Genomic DNA, 24413 nt, shown 5'->3' with positions numbered 1-24413 from the left:
ATTGGAGCTCTGAATCACGCCCCCTGCCTGACACCAACCACCTGACATTACACAGCTTAAATAGGATATTAGGCACCAAACCTAACTGCGCTTGTTGCTCAGGAATGGTGGGAGGTAGAGAAAAAAAAAAAAATCCCAAGTGCACCGTAACCAGTGAAGCGGGCCTATTAACAGATGATATAAAACAGAATTGGCGGAGTGGTCAAAGATCTTCCTTAAAGAGGACCTTTCATGAGTTGGGGCACATGCGGTTTTATATACTGCTGGAAAGCTGACAGTGCGCTGAATTCAGTGCGGCTTTCATGATCTGTGCCCCAGTCAGTCAGGGGCAATGCCTATAGAGCTGTACTGTGAGAGCGAGGAGGAACACCTGCCTCCCCTCCTGCTAGTGCTCATCCATAGATTAGTACTGGGGGGGGGGCTTTCCAGTGTTATATAAAATCGCATGTGCCCTAACTCATGAAAGGTCCTCTTTAAAGAGGACCTTTCACCACTTTTGTGCACATGCAGTGTTATATACTGCCAGAAAGCTGACAGTGCGCTGATTTCAGCGCACTGTCGGCTTTCCCGATCTGTGCCCGCTGTAAAGAGCTTACGGTGCCGGTACCGTAGTGCTCTATGGTCAGAAGGGCGTTTATGACCATTAGCCAGAGACGTCCTTCTGCCTCGCGGCGCCAATCGCGCTGTGCTGTGGAGCGGGGAGGAACGCCCCCTCCCTCTGCTCACACAGCTTGTCCGTAGACGAGTATTATCAGGAGAGGGAGGGGGGAGTTCCTCCCGGCTCCACAGCACAGCGCGATAGGCGCCGCGAGGCAGAAGGACGTCTCTGGCTAATGGTCAGAAACGCCCTTCTGACCATAGAGCACTACGGTACCGGCACCGTAAGCTCTTTACAGCGGGCACAGATCGGGAAAGCCGACAGTGCGCTGAATTCAGCGCACTGTCAGCTTTCCGGCAGTATATAACACTGCATGTGCCCAAAAGTGGTGAAAAGTCCTCTTTACAGGGCTCTGAAGAGAGAAAAACATCAATGATCTTTTCTTAAAATAAGCTACCATGGTACCATCAACAGTATGCCTGGATACACAATGTAAGCATTGCTCCGTGTGTGGAGGATACGTTAGAACCTGCAATTGTAGTAACCACAAGCAGAACTAGATATTCTTCAAACTATGTTTTTTTAAGCTAACATATTCTGCAGCACATTGTCATCATATAGGGCGCACAGTCTAAACTCCCTATCAGTATGTCTTGGCCCCATTCGTGCGAGTCGCTACTTTTCCCTCAATAAAACAAAGATTAAAATAATGCCTAGGACTTGTTATGTGCCTATGTTTATCCATAACTTTTATCCCACTGCCTCTCTGCTATGTTTAAAGGGTTTACAGAAGGTTATAGAAGATTTAGATCCCACAACTGCTTCTATAAACAGCGCCACACCTGTCCACTGCTTGTGCCTGGTATTGCAGCTCAGCGTCATTCACATCAATGAAGCAGAGCAGCGGTTCTACCCATAACCAATAGACGTGTGGTTCTATTTTGAGAATAAAGCAACCATGTTTTCCCAATCCTGGATAGCCCCTTTTAGGCTAGTTATAACATACCGCAGAAATGCCCCTCTTTGTGTTAGATTTCCTGGCATTGAATACCTGGATCGTGCTGGTTCATGGCCATACTGCTTTTATAGTTTGCTTGGGAAGGCGGATGTAACGGAGCCACCAATATATACACTTTCTGCTGACCATCCTTACCTAAAAACTGCAGCTTGGCCTGTTGGACATTGATACTCTCCAAAGATCTTAACTCCTGGAGGAGGATTTGCTGCACAGTTTGTAGATTCACACGATTCTGCACGGAGGAGGGAATATATCCCAGCAACTCTTGTCTGTGGATAAAAGAAACATGGCTGAATAATCATCGTCTATAGTGGATGGTTTTCTTTCAAGATAGGGCCATATTCTGTTTTTTCTTTCTTTGTCCAGAAATGTAGCTGCTCAGTACGTTACCGTATTTCAACTGGTAAATTACATTAAATGGATGGAAGTAGATGTGTGTAACATCAGCCCTGGACTTCCATGTACTATATATGCAATGGAGCTAAAAACTATTGGTTCCATATAAACATGGGAGGAGGGGGAAGGGGCAATTCAACATACCCCCTATGGGACTAAAGTGGCATAAACTAGTCGCAAATCAGTGATCCACAACTATTTTAGTCATTTATCTGCCTGTATCAACACTTTTCCGAAAGTGGCCATAAACATGGCTTCCAACCATTCATTATCATTTACACCACTTTTTGTGTTGTAAATGTTTAGAATTTACAGCAACCCCGAGTCTGCTGTAGAATTTCACTTAGGTACAAGTCGCTGGGGAGGTAGCGCCTAATTGGGCAGATGGCCGAGCGCTTATATTCCCTCCTGTGGCAAGACCCTGTATCTAAACAGACCAGACCTGTAACAATTTGTAGAACGTCATGCCGACTTTTGCAGCAATCCGACATTTCCATCTGGGTGAGCCATTTTCTTTTGTCAATGAGTGCACTACATGGATAATACAGGATTACTCACTTGTCTGGAGGATTGCTCATTCCCTTTATCCGGTGCAGAATTGCTGCAGCTTTCCCCACGTACACCTCCACCTGATTTGGCGGGCTCAATAACAAGGCATTTCCTTGCATGTAGTCATGACGTACCTAAGGGGTGACAGTTATATATAATAGATCTTATAAAGGATCGCTATTAATGTGTGTAGCTAATATCGGGGTAAAAAACAGTTAGTAGTGGATGCTGTATAATATAGTACCTGGCTGTAATGTACTTGTACATAGAGTTCACTGCGCCCCCTCAAAGTAGCTCTCCATGTAATTCTTCTGAACTCCAGAACCACGGAGTTGTCCTGGAGAAGAAAGTCGTGGATGTAGTCCCCGGAACGCATGGGCCGCAACACCTCCCCTGTAACAAGCATAGATAGTTATACACGTTCCATCAATCTTTATACATTTCTGTAGCTAAAACGGGGTTTTCCCACAAAAGCAAGTTATCCCCTATTTATAAGATAGGAGATAAGTTGGCGATCAGTTGGGGTTCAACCGCTGAGACCCCCACACTGATCAGGAGAAAGCCCTCCCCCCGGTACAGTGCTTGTACATCTCCAGCACTCCCATTGAAATGAATAGAATAGGGGATACCTTGCTTCTGTGGGCAATCCTATTCAAAGGACTGTGCTAAGTTTACAACTATGGATAGGGAATAAATTGTAGACCCCTGGGATCCCCAGAACAAAGGTACCTTGTATCCCTATCAGAATGGAGCAGTGGTCAGACAGATGCCCTGCTGCCTCATCCAGCTCTAAGAAAACCAAGTGCTGTACTAGAAATTAATAAAGCAGCAGCCGACCATTCAGATGGATACATATGACCTCCTTCTTGTGCTTGATGGGGGTCCCAATGATCAGACCCCTACTGATTTCCGAATAATCTTATCATGCGAATAGGGGATACGTTATAATAACAAACCCTGTAAAGAAGACCCAGTCTTACTGTCTGACCAATGTCTTTTTCAGTAAATAATTTCCATGAAATTGTGTTTTACTGCTTTGAGAAATTCCTCTGGCCATTCTCTCCTAGAAATGTATCAAGAAATTGACAACTGGGTGTTACCATTCCAATTGTCACAGTCTGACACTGTCCCATCAGTGTGAAGAAGTGTTAGATTGTTAGGGCCATTCGCTATCGCTAGGGGAAAGGCAGCAGTCAGTTCATTCAATTCATAGGTATATTTCCAAGAGGAATAACAGAGGTACAGCACAGAGTGCTATGACAAATCCACAACTTGTCAGGAGAGCCGTCTGGTCTTCATTACGTATTCTTTTTGTGCATCTCCTCTAGATATTACCTTTGTTTTTGTTGGCAAATAAAGCAAATTCTTCCATTTCATTGGGTTCTGTGATCAACAACTGCTCGCAGATTTCTGGGACAAGGTCAGCAGCAACCTAATGCAAAGGAAGAGAAACACAGTCGGATCTTAAGACTAAGGCCCCAGGTAGCGAGCCGCAGCCAGAAAATGCTGTTGAAAAGACTGTGTGGCGGAAACGCATCCATTTTTTTTAGTAGCTTTTCCCTCTTCAGGCTTTCTGCTTCTATTACACCTATGCAGAAAGTGCCGCCATTTATAATTGACATGTTGCGATTTACAATAACACAAGAATTTGTGAAATCTCAGCATTTCCACTGCAGCCATTTTTCTGCAATATGTGGATGGGATTAGCCAGAATCCCATCCTCTTTCCAGATAATGTAATACGCAGCATTTTCGGTTGTCTTTTGCCGCAGCACAGGGTTACCATTCGCAGATATTGACATGCTGTGGGTTTAAAATCTGTAAAATCCACAGTGTAGGTTACTTTGTGCTATAGGCATAGTAGCAGTATATGGCTCACCCACTGTGACGCTTGTCTCCAGGCTTATGAAGTCTTTGTAGAAGTGGTATTTATCACGTACCCACAGAATAGGTGATAAGTATCTGATCTCTGGCGACCATTGCTAAGACTCCCACTGGTCATGAAAACTGGGTTCCTGCCTGTGTACCCCATTCTTCCTCACTGTATGACCATGAGATGGAGTTGCAGTCAGCCGTGCACTTTCCCTATCCTTATGAGGTTTACTAGCCTGACAAAGATGGACAAGCAATGGACTTGACTATCTCCGTCAGTTCCACAGACTCTGAATGGAACATGAGCACGCATGCTTGTCCACTGCCTTAATCTATCCATACCAAGGTTGTGCAATGAGTAGGATTGGGGGACACAGAGTCTCCTTTGTCTTCACTGGTGTGGGTCCCACTTGTAGGGCCCCCAGAGATCAGGCACTCATCATCTATCTGGTAGATTGGTGATACAGGTCAATTCTGGGATAAAAAACGTTCATCTCAATATGGATCTATGGGTTGTGTCTAGTGGCAGAAACTCCCTGAAGTCATATGGACAGTAACTGTCATATCATATGGATAAACCATAGTGTCCTTTTATACTCACAGTAAAAGTCTTGATCTTTGTGGTATATTCCACTCCCCCTGGTAAAATGATCATTAGTCGTCGAGATATTAGTCCATTCTGTAAGGAGAGTAACAATATATAAGACGGGATGACATTGCTGAATAGGATGGACTCGAGCACCCAATAAACACTAGTTACCAGGAGGGCCTCCAGTTCTTTGCGCTGTGGTAAGTGCTTCCGTCCATGGTACAGCAGCGAGTGACGAAGATGTTCCTGACAGCTCCGAGAGATCTCTGTGAACAGACATGTAGAGATTCTGAATTAGACATGGAAACAATCACTCTTCTTGACAAGTCTTATATGTATTATAAGATTATATAATGTCTTCATCCACATGAACCATATATAGTAGGTCTGTGAAGGTGACACAATAATCAGGGGGCTCCACAGTCTCTCAGACTCTAATGTGCTTCACAGAAAGTCAGATAACGTATGTATCAGGAGTGAAACATTGGGGGTCCAGAAGTGGCAGTCATAGCCGGGCCCTGGGGTCAGAGTGGGCTCAAAAAGAGGAGCTTCCCAAATGAGGAGACTAGAACTATTAATGGCACATGTAATGTGTGGGGGGTTACAGATTTTGCATTGTGATCCAGGAACTACATGTTATACTTGCACTAAACATGTTATTCCACAATTTCAGTGAACTTTTTTGTGTGTAAAGAAATATGAGGTTTTTTTGCATGTTAAGGGTGAATTCACACAGTGTATTTGCATACAGTAAAAAGTACAACGCGGCGGTTTTTAATAAAATAAAATATGTTTCACCTGTAAAATTAAGAAACTGCACCATAAACCTCATACAAACTGCAGGTAGTTTTGATAGTTTTTAACTGCTCCCAACTGCACCATGTGAATGCACCCTAAGAGAGAACTTGCCACTTGATTTGAGGCCCCTAAGGACCACCACAGCATTATACCACTGGGAAATACATGTTCTTATATAAAAAGGGATGTGTTTAACATTATGCATAATATGAATCTATATTTAGTGGGCGCTCTGTGCTAAGTAAGATTAAAGAGTCACTCCGGTGTCATCACTATCTTGAACAGTCTTGCTGTCTAGTATTTAACCCCTTCCTTCTAGGCCTTCTGGCATCGTCCTGCCTTCTCCATGTCTGGTGGTGGACGTGCCGTTGCCCTGTGCTCCCTTTTTTACTGGATCTTATGGGTGATGTAGATCATATGACATTCACCTCCAATGGAAGGCAAAAATGAGATGAATAGAACCTGACACCTAAATCATTTAAAAGGCTAAAAACTAATAAAATACACATTATAAAAAATAAATCTATAAGAATCTGGTGTACAATAGTTACATCCTCTGTCTCTAAAAATATGAATGTGTCCTCTACAGATAGCTGTGCAGCGCCATGCCTACCTTGATAAGGACCAGTGGCATCTTGCAGATACTTGGTAACACATGGCAGCAATGTGGGGCTCGGCAGGAAATATCCAGTAAGAAGACTCAAGAGCATCCAGCCTCGGTTACAGCTCTCGCTATAGTTGATGGCATAGAAAAGATAAGCAGAAGTAAAAACTGATATGGAGTTTAGGGACCTGTAGTGCAGAATTCTGAATATTTTACTTTTTCACACATCTTGTTACTTTATAATTTTTCCTCTACTACTTGCTCTGTGGATTGACCGGCCTATGCATATAAATGTCCCTGCGCTGATATTCCTGTGTAGTTCAGAATATTTAATATTAGTCTGGGCAGAGGCGTAACATGAAGCTCCTGAGCCCCAGTGCAAAATAAATACCAGGCTGCCACATTATGTATGGTACTGGTCAGCTCATATTTGGGAGAGGCACCATATGGGTCCCCTATGACTCCTAGGCTCAGAAGCAACTGTACCCTCTGCACCCTTCAAGCTATGAGTCTGGGGCTAAGACCTCACGTTGTACAAAAGCAGCTTTTATGTTGCAGATTTTACTTAGCTTTTTTGAGCCAAAGTCAAGAATGGCTACAAAAGCAATGGCACATATTTAGAAAGTTCTTATACTTCTTCCTTCTGCTCAATCTACACCTGGCTTTGGCTCAAAAAAACAACAAAATCTACAAAAAAGCTGGGGTTTTTGCAACATGGGCCTCAGCCTGGGACTGTTTTTATTGGAGGGCAGATTGGACTGAATTGTAAAGGACATGGCTTCAGATTCTTTGGGGCAGCCATATATCCATAAAGACAGATGTTTTATATAGCAGTTTTAATATGTGCTCTATATGGTGTCAGATTAATTTCTGCACATGCCGGGCAGCCTGCACAGAAACTGAAATCTCCAGCAAATAGCTAGCGGATATATCAGGGGTTACTCCAATATTCTGGGGGTAAGTCCTTTGAAATATGTTAGGACTGGGTAGACCCTACCTCCTCCGTAACTGACCTCACCCCCTTTTTTGTTAGATAAGTTGCATAAGCAATATTAAAGAACAAAGGCACAGTTTTTGGCATATACTGGTGTGCACCAAAAATTGTACCTTTTCTTAACATCAATCACATCATGACCATTGAGTTTGTCTGGATTCAGCAGTGAATGGTTGAACAAGCAAACTGGAACGCCAAAGAAACTGCTTTAGAGGGACTTTTGGTTCCCTGTCCACTTCATCACAAGAGGACCTGGTGGGCAGCCACCAAAGACCAGGCATTTATCCCCTGTCCTGTGTCTCTACATTTGAAGACTTATCCCCTGTCCTGTGTCTCTACATTTGAAGACTTATCCCCTGTCCTGTGGATCAATGACCAGACACTTATCCCCTGTCCTGTGGCTCAATGACTAGACACTTATCTCCTGTCCTGTGGCTCAATGACCAGACACTTATCTCCTGTCCTGTGGCTCAATGACCAGACACTTATCTTCTGTCCTGTGGCTCAATGACCAGACATTTATCCCCTGTTCTGTGGCTCAATGACCAGACACTTTTCCCCTGTCCTGTGGCTCAATGACCAGACATTTATCCCCTGTTCTGTGGCTCAATGACCAGACACTTTTCCCCTGTCCTGTGGCTCAATGACTAGACACATCCCCTGTCCTGTGGCTCAATGACCAGACACTTATCCCCTGTCCTGTGGATCAATGACCAGACACTTATCCCCTGTCCTGTGGATCAATGACCAGACACTTATCCCCTGTCCTGTGGCTCAATGACCAGACACTTATCCCCTGTCCTGTGGCTCAATGACCAGACACTTATCTCCTGTCCTGTGGCTCAATGACCAGACACTTATCTCCTGTCCTGTGGCTCAATGACCAGACACTTATCCCCTGTCCTGTGGCTCAATGACCAGACACTTACCGTATCTCCTGTCCTGTCGCTCAATGACCAGACACTTATCCCCTGTACTGTGGCTCAATGACCAGTCACTTATCTCCTGTTCTGTGGCTCAATGACCATACCCTTATCTCCTGTCCTGTGGCTCAATGACCAGACACTTATCCCCTGTCCTGTGGCTCAATGACCAGACTCTTATCCCCTGTCCTGTGGCTCAATGACCAGACACTTATCCCCTGTCCTGTGGATCAATGACCAGACACTTATCCCCTGTCCTGTGGATCAATGACCAGACACTTATCCCCTGTCCTGTGGCTCAATGACCAGACACTTATCCCCTGTCCTGTGGCTCAATGATCAGACACTTATCTCCTGTCCTGTGGCTCAATGACCAGACACTTATCTCCTGTTCTGTGGCTCAATGACCAGACACTTATCCCCTGTCCTGTGGCTCAATAACCAGTCACTTATCTCCTGTTCTGTGGCTCAATGACCATACACTTATCCCCTGTCCTGTGGCTCAATGACCAGACACTTATCCCCTGTCCTGTGGCTCAATGACCAGACACTTATCCCCTGTCCTGTGGCTCAATGACCAGACACTTATCTCCTGTCCTGTGGCTCAATGACCAGACACTTATCTCCTGTCCTGTGGCTCAATGACCAGACACTTATCTCCTGTCCTGTGGCTCAATGACCAGACACTTATCCCCTGTCCTGTGGCTCAATGACCAGACACTTACCGTATCTCCTGTCCTGTCGCTCAATGACCAGACACTTATCCCCTGTACTGTGGCTCAATGACCAGTCACTTATCTCCTGTTCTGTGGCTCAATGACCATACACTTATCTCCTGTCCTGTGGCTCAATGACCAGACACTTATCCCCTGTCCTGTGGCTCAATGACCAGACACTTACCGTATCTCCTGTCCTGTGGCTCAATGACCAGACACTTATCCCCTGTACTGTGGCTCAATGACCAGACACTTATCCCCTGTACTGTGGCTCAATGACCAGTCACTTATCTCCTGTTCTGTGGCTCAATGACCATACACTTATCCCCTGTCCTGTGGCTCAATGACCAGACACTTATCTCCTGTCCTGTGGCTCAATGACCAGACACTTATCTCCTGTTCTGGCCTTTAAATGATATTATGCCATGCCAATCTCTGGTAAGTTCCAGTTACTCAATGACTATATATTATTTTTATTAACGTAGTGATTATTAGTAAGCATATTTGGGGCTACTTACTTTTTAGGGTTCTCAGTAATCTGCTTGAGAATTTGGCAGTAAATCTCATCTCTCAGAACAGGTTTTTCTCTGCAGAGCTATAGGACAATATATGATTAATATGTCATCTACATCTTTAGGTTTCCTAAACCCCCTATGTCATCCCTTCCTCACCAGAAGAATCTCATAAATGCATTTGACATCATCCGGCTCCCTGTACTGCTGGTCCCTCATGAATCTCATCAGAGCTGGGTATGAAAACATAGAGACATAGTATTATATAATATAGAGGAACATGACCGACATTTCAAAGTGTATGCGTCAGCTGAAGTGTATGCGTCAGATGGACGCTGCTGTCATGTAACGTTGTCCTTGAGTGACGATTATGCTAAAGTCCACGCAGTGAGATACGTACTCATGAAGTTATTGGTTGCCAGCTCATTCAGCTCCTTATCGGTGTAATAAATCAAAGACTCCTGAATTGGAACCTGAAGAGAAGTAAAGTTGAGATATGGATTTAAATTTAAGCAATAAAGTTATAATATTCGATAAGAAATCTGGTGCGTTAAAGGGAATCTTTTGCTTTGAAGGGTGTCTGCAGCATGTCAGAGCAGGAAGAGTTGAGCAGGTTGCACAGTTTTGTGCTATAAGGCTGGAGCCTCACATGGTGTAAACGCAGAGGTTTGACCGCATCAGAAATGCCATGGCAAAAACTGTGGAGTTTTACAGACACTGCATAATGGATGGATTCTAGAGAATCCCATCCACACAATGCAGAAAAATATGCGCAGTGCAAATGCGATTTGCAAAACTGTTGCAGTTTTGGAAATTGCAGCATGTTGATTATACCTATGGAAACTCCAGCGGTTTCCCTACCGGTGTAATGGAAGCAGAAAGTCTTTTTCTGTGAAAAGTGCTGCAGGGAAAACTACGATGCATTGCTGCTACAATTTTTCCTGCAGCGCTTTTTTGCTGCAGCAAAAGATGCGCTGGTGGTGAGAGGAGAGCTGTGCAGGAGGTTACCTGGTTTATTGGGGTGAACCTTTAGAGGGGCTATTCACTGAGTAAGGCCTGGTTCACAGCTGCGTTCGGTAATCCGTTCGGGGAGTCCGCATGGGAACTCCTCCAAATGGACTACCTAACGCATTGGCAAATAGTGAGCTTATGAAAGCACACAGACCCCATATACTATAATGGGATCTGTGTGCTTTCTGTGTGGTGTCTGGATTAAACAAGTGAACAGAAAAGTATTTCACGATCTACTTTCCTGTCCGCATGACTCGTGCAGAGACGGCGCAGAAAGCACACAGACCTCATTATAATCTATGGGGTCCATGTGCTTTCAGTGCTCACCACTTGCCGATGCGTTCAGAATTCCATTCGGGGGGTTCCCATGGGATGTAAACCAGGCCTCAGATGTGGTTGGGATGGAGAAGATGGTAAGCCAACAAGCTCACTGCCTTTTATAAACTGGGGCTATGGTGGGTTTTATAGAGGATGGTTTATAGATGGTTGTGTAAGAAGACTAGGTGTAGGAATTATAGTGTGTCACAGGGGTATATGGTGAAGGTGTAACAGAAGGTTTCAAGTTTTGCATTGGGAGGGACACTAAAGTGTAACACTCAGATGCAAAGTTTTGGGACTGAAGCTTGTAGTCCCACCTTTGTGTGTTGCACCAACTCAATCGCTTTCTTCCCTTCTGCAGCCATTCCTTTCCAGCCAAGCCTAGAGACAGATTTATAGAGTTTAAATGATGAAAATCCAAAGATAATAAGAAATATCGATGACTATCTCATGAATCAGCTTAATATAATATCTGTAGAAGAGTAAAGTTTATTGCAGAATTGAAGATCCGCAGCATGTCCTCAAGTCCAGTCTCTTTTTTTCTGAAGGATATGAGTAAGGATTTGCAATACCGAAATTACATGCATTGTGCTGAAAATCTGTGACGTATTCAATTACATTATTGCTGTATAATTATATTTAGCAGTCTCCATATACAAAAGAACACGTGGTCTGTACTTACATGGACTGCGCTTCCCGAAAATATTTCAGTGCAAATTCGACCATAGTGTAATGTGTGGTATCCATGGGAGGAGGTGACGGACTCTCTGTTGGTATTGACACTTCGCTCACCTGACCACTCTGACAAATAAAACATTAATAAAATTTACTTTCCATACAGGTTGGATCATGGGCTCAATAAGGTGAGGACACAATGACATCTGGTCCTAGCAGTGATGTATGGCATTGTAGTCAGCAGAGTTATCATTATGGCACATTGGTGGATTTAATGGTTGGAAAGCAATGCTAAGTCTATGAGCCTCGATGAATCTGACATGGCTTGGCTGTGACACTTTTACCACAATGGGGCATCTAAGTCCTTACCTGTCATGCCACTAATGCCCACTTTTGAGTGGGTGTGAATGAAAGTTTGGACAGTCCCGGCCAATTCATTATAGTTGGCAAGTATCCTAACACTGGCAGGTGTGCACACGCAATCTAGGTTATTCTTTAGGCGTACCATATTCTCTAAGATTGTATGGATGTCAGTTACGTATATGATAAAGGGCAATATGAGGAGGGCCGTATTGGGGCAGATTTACTATTATTGAGTAAAAATTAAACCATTCAATCTAAAAAGGTGCCAAATTTATCAGTCTGGTTCATACTGGATTAGAAATTTTGTACATCTTTATGGACTCATGCCTGAGCTGTTCGCAGAAGCAGGAAGATCTGAGTAAATGAATATTATAGATTTCTGGGATTTAGTATAACTTGTACATTATTAATTTACCATATATCTCTGTTCTTTCTATGCTTAGGAGCCCAGTGGGCGGTCCTATCAGTGATTGACAGCCATCTCTCCATGAGTATACATACAGATATAATTGTCAATCACAGAGTCATGGAGTGAACAGAGATATAAACAAATAAAATACAAGTTACCGTAAATGTTTTCCCACTAAACTAAATAAGAATCCGCTCAGCTGCTCCTGTTCTATGTTGCGCTGCTTGCAGATTGAACTACAATTCAACATGACAGTTTCCCTTTAAGCCAGCATTCTGGTGGCTTAAGTCTTAGCAATTCTCCCTCAATATTTTATCCCTTCATACGATCCCTTTTAGGCATCCAGTCTATACTTAACCCGCTTTTTTGTGCACTTACGTCCTTGCTTATTGTTCTCTGGATTCCGCGAGGTTGAACTCTACCTAGCCGACTGTCTCTATTCTCCGACACACTGTGGTAGTCTGGGGCAGCAGCTGGTTGTACAAAACGAGAAGGAAAGAGACCAGAACGACCGCCCAAAGAACCAAACTGCCAGCCTATGGTAGACAAGCGAGACAAGAGACTAGCAACTTCTAATGCCTATACATTTGATTGAGTAGATCATAGAGGTCATTGAGTTTATGTTTAATATGCAATTGAAAAGAATGGCGCACGTCCACTGACAAACTGTTGTAGTATGATCATCACACTATGTATGACCATTTGGTGACTCCAGCCATACCTGGTTCCAGTCCATCCATTGGCAGCACTTTGATGATGTCACCCTTTCTGAATTGAAGAAGACTCTTGTCATCGGTTATGTGACTATTTAAGGCAACCACATGGTTCGAGTCCTAAGCAAACAAAAAGGAATTAACCCATACTTAAGAGTAAAAACCTATTCCTACATTTATCTCTACCCCTTTCTCACCTTCACCAGCTCTTGCAAGAAGATCTCTAACAAAGTCTTCATGGGCTCTGCATGGTCAGAATATACCTGCAGATCCTCATTACGCAGACTAAAGCGCAGCGTGCGAGAATCAGACTTTTCGATGGAGAGAATATCGGCAAAACTGAAAGGAAAAAGCATTCATATGAAATCCCATGGCCGCCATGTCTTATTACCCGTTGCCACACTCATGCTTCTCCTTACCTGTAGCTCAACAGAGTCTTCAAATGTCTTTGCTGGATTCCTGTGGAGTTCACTTCTTTCAGAACTCTAAAACCTCGGTGGGAGACTCCTATGAGAAGCTGGTCTGCACTGTCATTCAACTACAGGGAATAATATTAATCTGAGGTTCCGGGAATGTCTTCAGAGTTTTTTAGAACATCTTAAGTTTTCATTCGCTTTAGCCAATATGCACCAGTCTAGCAGATGACAGTGTATACTGTCACATCTAATGATTTGATGTACATGGTCCCAACTCAAAAGTTGATACAAATTGCAAAAAAAATCTAAGAATATAATGACTGTTGTGTAAGTTACTTACCGTCACAGGGAAGATTCGAGTAAAGTAATTTTGCCAATTATCCCGGGCAGCTATGACAATACGTTTCTTGACCGAATCTTCCAAAAGAGAACTGGCATCACTTCTGACTTGGAACTCATCTGATGAGAAAATTTGGAAGGCTTGTTACTCCTACTATTCATTATTATACTGGTCAAGTTCACATCTGTGCCAGAGTTTCCATTGGAGACTCCGTTGCAATGTCCACCTGAAATCGGCAGACAAAAAAAATCCTGCACAGAGGACATTTACTCTGTCGATTTCAGTCCACCTATCCGTTGTTCTGGTGTGAACCTAGTGTCCTACAGATAACTGTTTGCTATTCCCAGTGGTCGACCCATACACATGCATGTTTAGTTTGTCTGAACGTACATGTGCTAGACGACTCAGACAGTGAGTGACTTATAGCTATGGTCCAAAATGTCTCTGAAACCAATAATTGTGCCATGTTAGGGGGCATTTACTTGGGATACAGACATGAGTTTTTGGTCCCTAACCACTGAAGCATTGCAGAATTAATCATGGTGGTGGGCCCCATTTGCTATATTTGCTTACAGACAGTTGTATATCCTTAATCTCTTCTCTGGAATCTGTGCCCCTTTAGCTGTAAATGACATTTTCACCTTCTGTCTGCATTATGGTTGTCTGTATTGATATCTGGTCCATAAATCCATAAAATGATGATTATATTGAGTTGCTTCATAGTTTGTGGCAATAAAGGTATGGTTTTATTAAAGGCCATGATACGGCACTATTATTGATTTTGGAGGCTTTTGGACTTGATCAATTCCCTTTAAGAAAAAAGGATTGGACATGCTAAAATTCAACATGCCTGACCCTTTTCCCCCATCTTATTCTGAATTAGATGGTTGACCACTTGGTCCTGCTGAAATCGGTGGGTTATCTAAGTCTAATATGTATGATCTCCAAGTTTAATAAAACTTAAAGTCATATTTAAAGCCAAAAACATGTCTAGATCCCATTACGTGGAATCCTTTTGCAAAAATTATAGGATCTTATCCCATTTTTGGCTCTGAATATATGGTATATGGTCAGAAATGTATGGTTTGTGCACATAGCTGCACTATGGCTTCTTGGTGATTTAAGGAGATGTTGGCCCCATACTTACTTAAGAAATCTTTCATCTTCCTTCTTTCTTCTCGAGTTAGTTTAAAACCAGTGTCTGAATAAGTGTCCCTTATAATCTACGGTGACAAAAGACAGGGAAATTTTACTGTACAGTCACCTATTCTCTATTGACCTAATACCACTACTAATATAGGAAATCCTATTAGAGAAAAGTCATTGGGAAAGTGATGTCCTAATGGAGCAACCTCTGTAGGGTATAAAACTGATGATTTTGCCTTTTCTTTACCTGCTCACACAGAAGGTTCAGGTAATATGGGTGAGTGAATTTTTCTTTGGGATAGAAGATCTATAAAAAGAAATATATGTATTTATTACACAATAAAATAATTTGATGATGTTAAGCTGGGGTCACACTGTGATTTCTTGCACAAAAATGCATATAAAATGGTAAGTGTTTTTGTACTAAAAAGTACTGTGTACAGTAAACCCACCGTATGTGGTGCAGTCACAGTAGTGTTACTGAAGTCATATGGGCCCCATAGCAAACTTTAAGTTTGTCAGGCCTGGTGCACCCCCTGGTAACTGCAACAAAATTCTGGTAAATTTTAACCCCACCCACAACCCACACAGGAATACCTCTTTCACACCCAGAAATGACCAAATACCATCCATAATGTTACTCAAACCCGGCATGTGTGGTTGGACATGCCCCTTTGCATACATTACTGGGAGTATTTGCAACTACTATGCATTACACCTAGGTGCAGCCCCCGTGATAGATATGTTCTACAATGTCCGGATGTTACCTCCTTTCGCACATACAGTCTCCACTTGACATCACTGTACGAGAAGAAGACGCTAGCGGTGTGCTTGCTGATTGTAGACTTTGTGGTGTGGTCACCGTCTAGAGATCTTCCTAAGAGCAAAATGAGCACAGCGGGTGTAAGAAGAAGAGAATATCTGGATGATCAATAAAGGAATTATATAAGAAAAGAAAAACTGCTCAACAGACTACATATATTCGGTACCTGGGCCCTTGGGAGCCTGTGCTATTGGCGAAGGAGCAACTGCACCCGACTGAAACAGTCCTAAAAGTGGCTTTTGCTTTTCTCGTATAGAATCAGTCGTCTGACTTATTTTCTCAGCAGGTGGAGGTGGAGCAGGTGGGGCAGGAGGATCAGCAGGTGCAGGTGCAGGCTTATCCGTAGAGTCCTGGGGGCAAAAAAATAATAGGAATAGTGATAAACAGATTTTAAAAAATTTGATCTAAATGTTGTGTTGTTTCCCTCTTTTCCATGCACTGGACGTACTAGCATAGTAACGCCAAATTTAAGTACAATATTTATTATGGTAGCAGTTAAACCTGTCACTATCTCTGAAAAGCCCAATGACTTACATCCTCAGATCAGCGCCGTCACACTGAGCATTTGGAGGTTTTGCTTATCCAAATCTGTTCAGACATTCCAAAGATATAAGCCCTTTTTGTACTGGTACAAAATCGGATCTACTAGCCAAGTGGCCAGTAACACTGCATGAGATACAGAATACAGACATCACCCCCAGAGAAGCCACAGTGTTACCGCCCACTTAGCTAGTAGACCCTAGTTTTCATCAACACTATAAGGGCGTATATCTTTGGAATGGCTGAATACATATGGATAAATGAAAGTGTGCATGTGTTCTATTTTTGAGCCAAAGTCAAGAGTGGCTTTAACAGGAATGAGAAATATAAAGCAAGCACTTCGCTTTGGCTCAAGAATAAACACAGCAAAGTCTGTGTCTCAACATAGCCTGGTAGACTTTAAATGGCGCAGTAGTGAGTATTCTCTTGATCATTGGAGATCTCAGGAGTCAAGAACCCCTAAGATTGGACATTTATCACCTAAACTTCTCCTTTCTTGTAGTAGTCGTAGTCAGAATTTGATTATTTAGTCATATGGCTTTTAAGAGTAGTGTTCTCAACTGGTGACTCTGGTAGTATTATTTATTTAGGCAGGCTACTTATATTTTTCTTTATGGGAAATGTGTCCTAGTAAGAGCACTCCGGTGCCTTCAAGATATTGCCATTTGTAGAAATGAGGGCGTTGCAATTGCTCCAGAACTAAGTGGCACCTCCCTTATTTCTCCAAAGAGCTCATTTTCTTATTGGAAGCACTAGCAGTATCGATGGAGGACCACAATCACAAGAGGAAAACTTTGCTTGATTCAGTTGACCTTGACCTATCTATCAGTGGGGCTTAGTGACAGACTCTCTTTAAGGATCTGTGCAAATTGGGATTCTGCAGCACAATTCACATGCAACAAAAATTTTGCAGCCGGATTTTTGGTACAACTGCAGTAACAATATGACCTGGTTCTAACTGCGAGTGGAAATTCCAAAGATTAGCCCCATTCAATGTTAAAGATGTCTGCATCAAAATTGCTATAGAGTTCATGGGGTTAGCCTTGGATTTCTGCCATGGAAATGTGAACATAGCCTTAGAGGTATACATACAAAGCCACACACTATGGTATCTTACTGTGGGTTTAGAGGGCCCTGACATCCTCAGTCTTTCTAGAGCTTCCTCTTTTGGATCCTTCTTCTTTATGAAGGTCTGTACCGGTCTCCTGAAAAATGAAGATTTGATCATTGACAGAATTGGAATATTTTCCCTCATGCTCTGCATCTCCATTGCACTTATCTGCTAGTTTGTGCTCTCAGACTCAGGCACATTACATTGGATTGTAATAGATTACATTTGTCTCCTTTAAGTGAACCTTTAGAGTTCTCACCTGACTGGTTCGAATGGTTTAGCTTCTGGTTGAGGACGGCTTTGATACATCTTGATTATTTCTCTTATTTCTTGACTGGGTTCGGGTCTAGGCGCCGGCTTTACCTTAGCACCTCCTTTCTTTGGCGTTTTCTCAGGAGCCTCTGTAGGTTTGTTTGCAGGACGTGGCGCCACGGGAGGTGCTTTTCGGGGTAGCACTTTTTAAATCATAAAATACAAAATTATTTCATTAACCTATAATTGGGTTCACGCGCATCAGGAACTTACGTCAGAGGAAAACATCCGAACAACATCTACCTGGTCTGATTTTTTTTATTTTTTATTTTTATCCTGGACAATCTTAGGCCAAGGCCCCATATTGTGGAAATATATTGGAAGCACTTATATGTCTACCTTCTGCTCAAACCACTCCTGGCTTTGGCTCAAAAAAATCACAGCAAAATCTACAACAAAAAAGTTGCACTTCCACAACATGGGCCTCAGTTTTACCTCAGATCAGCAAGGTCTACTATCAGGAACAGCTCCAGAAAACAAAGAGAATAGTATGCTCCTCTAGCCCACAGCAACACATGAAGGATATCTCAAGGAATATTTTCTCCACTACTGTGTGTACATATGCGTTTTGCTTGCGTTTAGTTAGAAAAATCTAGTCTTATGTTGAAATTTTTTATTTGTGAGAGCTGTGAATAGTCACCTGGCTGAGGCTGAGGTTCAGGTTCAGGTTCAGGTGATTCTGGCGGTTCTTCACTGTCACTCTCGGTCTCTATTTTTTGATTTGGCAGTAGGATCTTCGAGGGATGCTTCACCAATTGCATACTCCCTTTACTTCCTAAATTAGTCAACATGTAGGAACAAAAAAGAAAAATGTTAATGGTCAAAATTAAAGGGATTATTCAGTTTCAGACAAATATTGAGAGACAAATGTTATTGTTTGTATAATGAAAAGTGATATACATTTTCTTAAATACACAGTCCAGTCACATAAATGTGACCACCTGTTAAAATCCAGAATCACCACCTTTCGCAGAGCAGACCGCGGCGAGACGTGCAGGAAGAGAGGGGATGTTGTGATGATGTTCACTGGGATGTTGCGCGATGCTGACTCCAGTGTTGTGGCCAGCTGCGCTAGGTTACGTGGTTGAGCATCCATGGTGCGAACAACCCGATCAAGGTGGTCCCACTGATTCTCGACTGGGTTCAAGTCCAGGGAATTTTCTGGCCAAGGGAGTACGGTAAACTCATCCTGGTGCTCCTCGAACCACGCACATACATGTGAGCTTTATGACATGTCGCATTGTCCTGCTGGTAGATGCCATCATCCTGAGGAAAAACATTTCGCATGTAGGGGTGAACATGGTCCGCAAGGATAGATGCATACTTGTGTTGATCCATCGTGCCTTCAAAATGATGAGTGCACCGAGACGGCTGATGACACGTGACTTCTGCCATTGGTTATTTAATGTTGACGTCAAAAGTAGGCGGTGGTCACACTGGACTTTGTACTTTCTTTATCAATTCCTCGTGGTTTTTAAGATCTCTGCTTGCTGTCCTTCATTCTGTTTACTTCTTGTGGATAAAAATCAGTCCATGGTCATGTGATGGACACACGGGTGCACAGCTTGTTATAGTCACAGTACAGCAATCAGACATCTGCCTGGTAACAAGCCGTGCACCTGTGTGTCCATCACATGACCATGGAGTGTCCAACACATGACCATGGAGTGTATATCACATGACCATGGAATATATATCACATGACCATGGAGTGTATATCACATGACCATGGAGTGTATATCACATGACCATGGAGTGTATATCACATGACCATGGAGTGTATATCACATGACCATGGAGTGTATATCACATGACCATGGAGTGTATATCACATGACCATGGAGTGTATATCACATGACCATGGAATATATATCACATGACCATGGACTGTATATCACATGACCATGGACTGTATATCACATGACCATGGAGTGTCCACCACATGACCATGGACTGTATATCACATGACCATGGAGTGTCCACCACATGACCATGGACTGTATATCACATGACCACGGAGTGTCCACCACATGACCGAGCACTGATTTTTAAACAAAAAATGAGCAGTAAGCAGAGATCTAGAAAACTGAGGGATTGATACAGAAAATATATTGGAAAATTCTATAACTTCTCATTATACAAACAATAAAATTTGTCTTTCAATCTTTGTCTGAAGTAGGACAACCCCTTTAAACATTGTAAATGTATGTGTTCTCTCTCTGACCTGTACTTACCCATTCTTTGGAAGAATTCCCTCTTCTGCTGGAATGTTTTCCTTTGGAAACTATACTCAGATTCATCCTCTTCATCCCAATACACCTAGACGACAAATCCTAATATAATAACGTACCTTTCTCATTACCTTTATATCCCCTTCTGAATTAATTTTCCTCCCATATGCCTGGCACACGTGTATATTCTGTGGGCAGAGCATGCGTGTGTGTTGGGGATTTGGGAGGAATAGCTGCTGCCAGGAGCAGGGCATGTTTAATTTCAGTAAACCCAATCACTCCCTTCCCAACATCACCATCAGGAGAGATTTGGGAGGTCCTCATACATATAAGATATTGGTGACTTTCCTGTAAAAGGTATTGCAGCCTTAAGATGTAGCATACCAGGCAGCTACTGTAAAGTATCTTTAAGTATTACCTCTTCTGGTGTTTGTGGCTCCTGAGGCACTGGCTTGGGTAGTTGAGGAGGTGGACTCAATTTTGGAGGCTTTTTTGGAGGGGGGGTTGATTTTGGAGCTGGGGCTAGTGGTGGGGCTGGCGCTGGGGCAGGGGCAGGGATGCTGAATGGATTTGGTGCTGGCTTAGGAGCTGGTCTAGAAGGGGGAGAACGTTCTCTGTTTGGACGAAGTGGATCATGTTGTTGCTGTTGAGACAGCATTGTTGCCTGGAGTGTCATCTGTTGGGCCTAAAAAAAAATAAGGGCCATGAAGCAGAATATCTAACCATAGACACATAAAGTATAAAATCCAGGAGACCAGAGTACTGTAGATTTAACACCCAGACAAGTGTACTCACCAAAAGCAGGGCCTGTTGCTGAATAAAGGCTTGTTGTTGTGCAGCCACTTGTGTAGGGTCCACGGCTGGCATCATTGGCTGGGGCATTACTGCTTGAGGCATCATTTGCGGCATTACTGCCTGGGGCATCATTTGAGGCATCATGGCTATTAGAAATAAAGATTATTTTTGCATTATGGATATCTTGGTTCATGGATTGGTTGCACCAATCCAATAGTTCTAGGTCGAACAAGTGGTAAGCCCTTCCTAATGAAAAGACATGCCAGATGACCAGTCTTAGGGCTGCTGTATTTCAGCTGAATTGTGGTTTTCCCATGAACATAACTATATTTATATTTGTAGACAATAAAAGTTAATAATTTTTACAAATAAAATAATTAAAAGTTTTTCAGAGTTCTACAGATTTTCTCTAACCATCTTAGGTGGTGACAGTCTGTTGTCTTGTTCAGTTGCCAATGGATATGACCATGAATATAAGAACTTTCTATGGTCTGGAACTTGTAAGAAACCAGCCATAATTTCCTTATTGTCACAGGTTATCTTCTCATACATGTAGTGTCCCCATCTGATAACCCGTCCACAATAGAGCAGTCTCTCTACAAACTATGTAGCATTGTATTTGGCGGCTATATGGAAGCTGTACGGTATTATATGTTTATTCCACCTGATGTTCAATTGCTATCTGAGTTACAGCTATATACTTTGCATATACAGTTGTATACACTTGGATTATTGACTTATTGGTTATTAAGATTTTCAATACATATTAATATCTTTGGCTTCTTAAAAATCTGCATAATGATAAAATACAAAAAAACATGTCTGAGCCCAAAAAACACCAACATGTGAATAGTAACAAAATACATACTAGTGTTGTGGCAAGTGTGACACTTCAGATTTCCTCTTCTATACAGAATCTCCAGTATAATATGCTTACCTGGCATACTGGGCATCATTGGCATGTTTCCCATCGAAGGCATCATTCCATTCATCATTGGCATGCCATATGAAGGCATTGAACCCATTCCTGTATACACTAAGCACAATTACAAGGTATTAATCATGAGTATTTTCTATAAGGTAATAGACAGGTCAGTTTTTATACATCTGCATGGATGCTTATTTCTGTACATATTTTTATTCTTTGTGACATAATGTAATATTGCCTTACAGGAGTTGTACCATGGATGTCACTCACTGCCTAAATGTTTGATCCATGGATCACTAGAATGAGGTCCCAAATTTCCCCATTTCCAAGAAATGGTCCTTCTGCTTCAGGCATTATTTGACTGCCGAAGAGCAGCCAACTACAGTGCTTGACTATCCCCGACACACCTATACAACTGAATGAGGTAGGAGTACGCATGTGTGATCGCCTCTCCATTCAAATGGATACAATGGATGGATACAAATGCATGGTGGTGGCATGGTGGAATACATGGTGTGTCAGAATGGGTACTATGTCTCTTTAGGGAGACTTGCCTTTGTAAGCCATCTTTCAGACCTTAAATGTTCTACTAGGGAATATGCAAATAATTCCTCCTTAATGGACAAAGGATAGAACAAGAGTTCCTATTTCCATCTAGGACAACATATTTATATATTCCTTTCCTAGAAGTAGGTAGAGAATGTACGGCCTCTACATGTTATTTACAAAAGTTCATATTAGAATGATTTACTTAAAGGTGTCCAGGATTAGAAAAAAGTCCCAAAATAGCATTTCAGATTCATTTAAGTGAATTAGACTAGGCTGTAGCACTGGATCCAGTCCATGAACAAGAATGACACTGTTTCTGGACAAAAATAGATTTTTTTTTCAAAATTACAAAATTTAACAATTTTTCATAAAATTGTATGTAGCTACAGACATGCGTAATATTTCAGATCCAAGTCACATTATTTCTGTGATTATGTACAGACTACTTTTTAGTTAATGAAGATCACTTATAGCAACTTTGTTTCTTCCATATTGCTCCCAATGTATTTCCATTTTGTGGGAAGATATGATTGACTATTGCGAATTTAAAGGCCAGGGCGGAAATGGTGGCGTTTTACAGTCCATCCACACATTGCAGAAATATATGGGCAGTGGAAATGCTGCGAATTTCAAGATCGTTGCGGTTTTGGAAACCACAGCATGTCAATTATACCTACGGAAACCCTGGTGGCTTCCCTATAGTTTACATGGAAGCAGAAGGTGCATTTATTTTGGATTTAAACATTGCAAATGTCCAGATTCTTAATGAAAGACAGCATAAAGCTGATAGGATCAGAAGCCAGAAGTGTCAGACAGCAACTTTCTCACCCTCTCTCTAAAGCGATTGGGAAAGATAACGGTTGACCAAAAGAACAGACAGTTTTCCATCCATCTGACAGTGTATGGATGACCTTAAACAGGAGATATTTATTGGGGGATGCAATTGACTTTGGATTTACTGTGGCACCCTGACTGTCCATCTGCTTCTCCCATTGTAAAAACACATGAACTAGACAGTTATAGATTTTACATTTCCAATCCTTTGTTTGCTACAGGGCTTTATTTGTCAAAGAAAAACAATGCCTGTATGCCTAGCGCTTCAGTTCAGCGTGCCTACAGAGTATAGCCTACACTTACTGGGGGAGCCAAACCCATTCTGTCTTGTTGGCCCAATGCCTCCACCACCCTTCATGCGTCTGTTGAGATTATCAGGTCTTTCCAAATCCTGCAAGGAATAAGTGGCAATGTCAGATATGAGCTATGAATAATAAAGCAAAGTGTAAAATGAGGGGATATTTTACTTACTGTTGGAGTAAACATGGGGTTGAAGAGCTGATCCACATAGTTTTCCATCCTGTTTGGACTACTCAGACCTACAACAAAATTTAGTAGAAAAATTACTTTAGCCTAATATATTCTAATGCTTTCCAGCTTCCAGGATACATAAGACTTGGTTTCGGTCAACTCATCAAACCATGTGATGTATTCCATTATTCTATCAATAAAATTGGGCAAGTTGAATTTTCCACAATAAAAACACAAGCATGCTCGGTCAAACTGAGGGGAACAAGAAAACACAGGTATGAAGAGAGTCCCGTTCACACGGAGTAAACGCGCGTGTATTTTGGCAAAATACACGTGTAAAAAGTACAATGACATTTTACACGTGTATTTTGACGTGTATTTTGATGTGTATTTTGACGTGTTTTTTTACATGTGTATTTTGCCAAAATACTTGCGCATTTAATCCGTGTGAATGGGCGGTGGCCGAATACATTAGGTAAATGTCAATTTCAATAGGATGGGCCAACCATCTGATATACAGTATATGGTGGTGTCCTGGCTCTCCCTGATGGCAAAAGTTAAGGAAAAGAAACATTGGGCTTATTGGATTTCAACCTGTTTTAGTACATTAGACTAAGTACCAAGTGAGCCATAGGGGCCCTAAAAGGTCCTATGTCCACACACTGCTTAATTTACCTGTCTTCACTATAGATGACACCCAGCTAGATGAAGCAGGTACTTTCTGCAGTGGAAAACAAGCTACATAGTACACAAACCAAGTGGAATGGAGTTGAGTTGATCTGGTGCCATGATGTAGTTACTAGAGATGAGCGAACACTAAAATGTTCGAGGTTCGAAATTCGATTCGAACAGCCGCTCAA

At 42.3% G+C, this 24413-nt stretch overlaps 1 protein-coding gene across 2 annotated transcripts in view; it reads right to left on the bottom strand.

Moving 5' to 3' along the window:
• MYO15B (myosin XVB) overlaps positions 1-24413 on the bottom strand; it is a 54166-nt gene that overhangs the window by 8050 nt on the left and 21703 nt on the right. For both annotated transcript variants that reach the window (XM_075277241.1, XM_075277242.1), the window contains exons 11-40: positions 23554-23621; positions 23386-23473; positions 21709-21807; positions 20772-20917; positions 20395-20661; positions 19980-20064; positions 18386-18520; positions 17693-17888; positions 17440-17527; positions 15949-16132; positions 15727-15836; positions 15207-15266; positions 14961-15036; positions 13814-13932; positions 13477-13595; positions 13255-13396; positions 13066-13177; positions 12723-12880; positions 11580-11698; positions 11215-11278; positions 9969-10041; positions 9728-9801; positions 9575-9651; positions 6433-6551; positions 5193-5287; positions 5034-5111; positions 3897-3993; positions 2806-2954; positions 2571-2695; positions 1752-1885 (exon numbers count right to left, since the gene is read on the bottom strand). In XM_075277241.1, coding sequence (XP_075133342.1) covers positions 1752-1885; positions 2571-2695; positions 2806-2954; positions 3897-3993; positions 5034-5111; positions 5193-5287; positions 6433-6551; positions 9575-9651; positions 9728-9801; positions 9969-10041; positions 11215-11278; positions 11580-11698; positions 12723-12880; positions 13066-13177; positions 13255-13396; positions 13477-13595; positions 13814-13932; positions 14961-15036; positions 15207-15266; positions 15727-15836; positions 15949-16132; positions 17440-17527; positions 17693-17888; positions 18386-18520; positions 19980-20064; positions 20395-20661; positions 20772-20917; positions 21709-21807; positions 23386-23473; positions 23554-23621 — 3456 coding nt within the window. The remainder of the gene's footprint in view (positions 1-1751; positions 1886-2570; positions 2696-2805; positions 2955-3896; positions 3994-5033; positions 5112-5192; positions 5288-6432; positions 6552-9574; positions 9652-9727; positions 9802-9968; positions 10042-11214; positions 11279-11579; positions 11699-12722; positions 12881-13065; positions 13178-13254; positions 13397-13476; positions 13596-13813; positions 13933-14960; positions 15037-15206; positions 15267-15726; positions 15837-15948; positions 16133-17439; positions 17528-17692; positions 17889-18385; positions 18521-19979; positions 20065-20394; positions 20662-20771; positions 20918-21708; positions 21808-23385; positions 23474-23553; positions 23622-24413) is intronic.

This window comes from Leptodactylus fuscus, chromosome 6 (assembly GCF_031893055.1).
Source record: "Leptodactylus fuscus isolate aLepFus1 chromosome 6, aLepFus1.hap2, whole genome shotgun sequence".
Classification (NCBI taxonomy): domain Eukaryota; kingdom Metazoa; phylum Chordata; class Amphibia; order Anura; family Leptodactylidae; genus Leptodactylus; species Leptodactylus fuscus.
The sequence above is the reverse complement of the archived record's forward strand: the minus strand, read 5'-3'. Positions and strand labels throughout refer to the sequence as shown.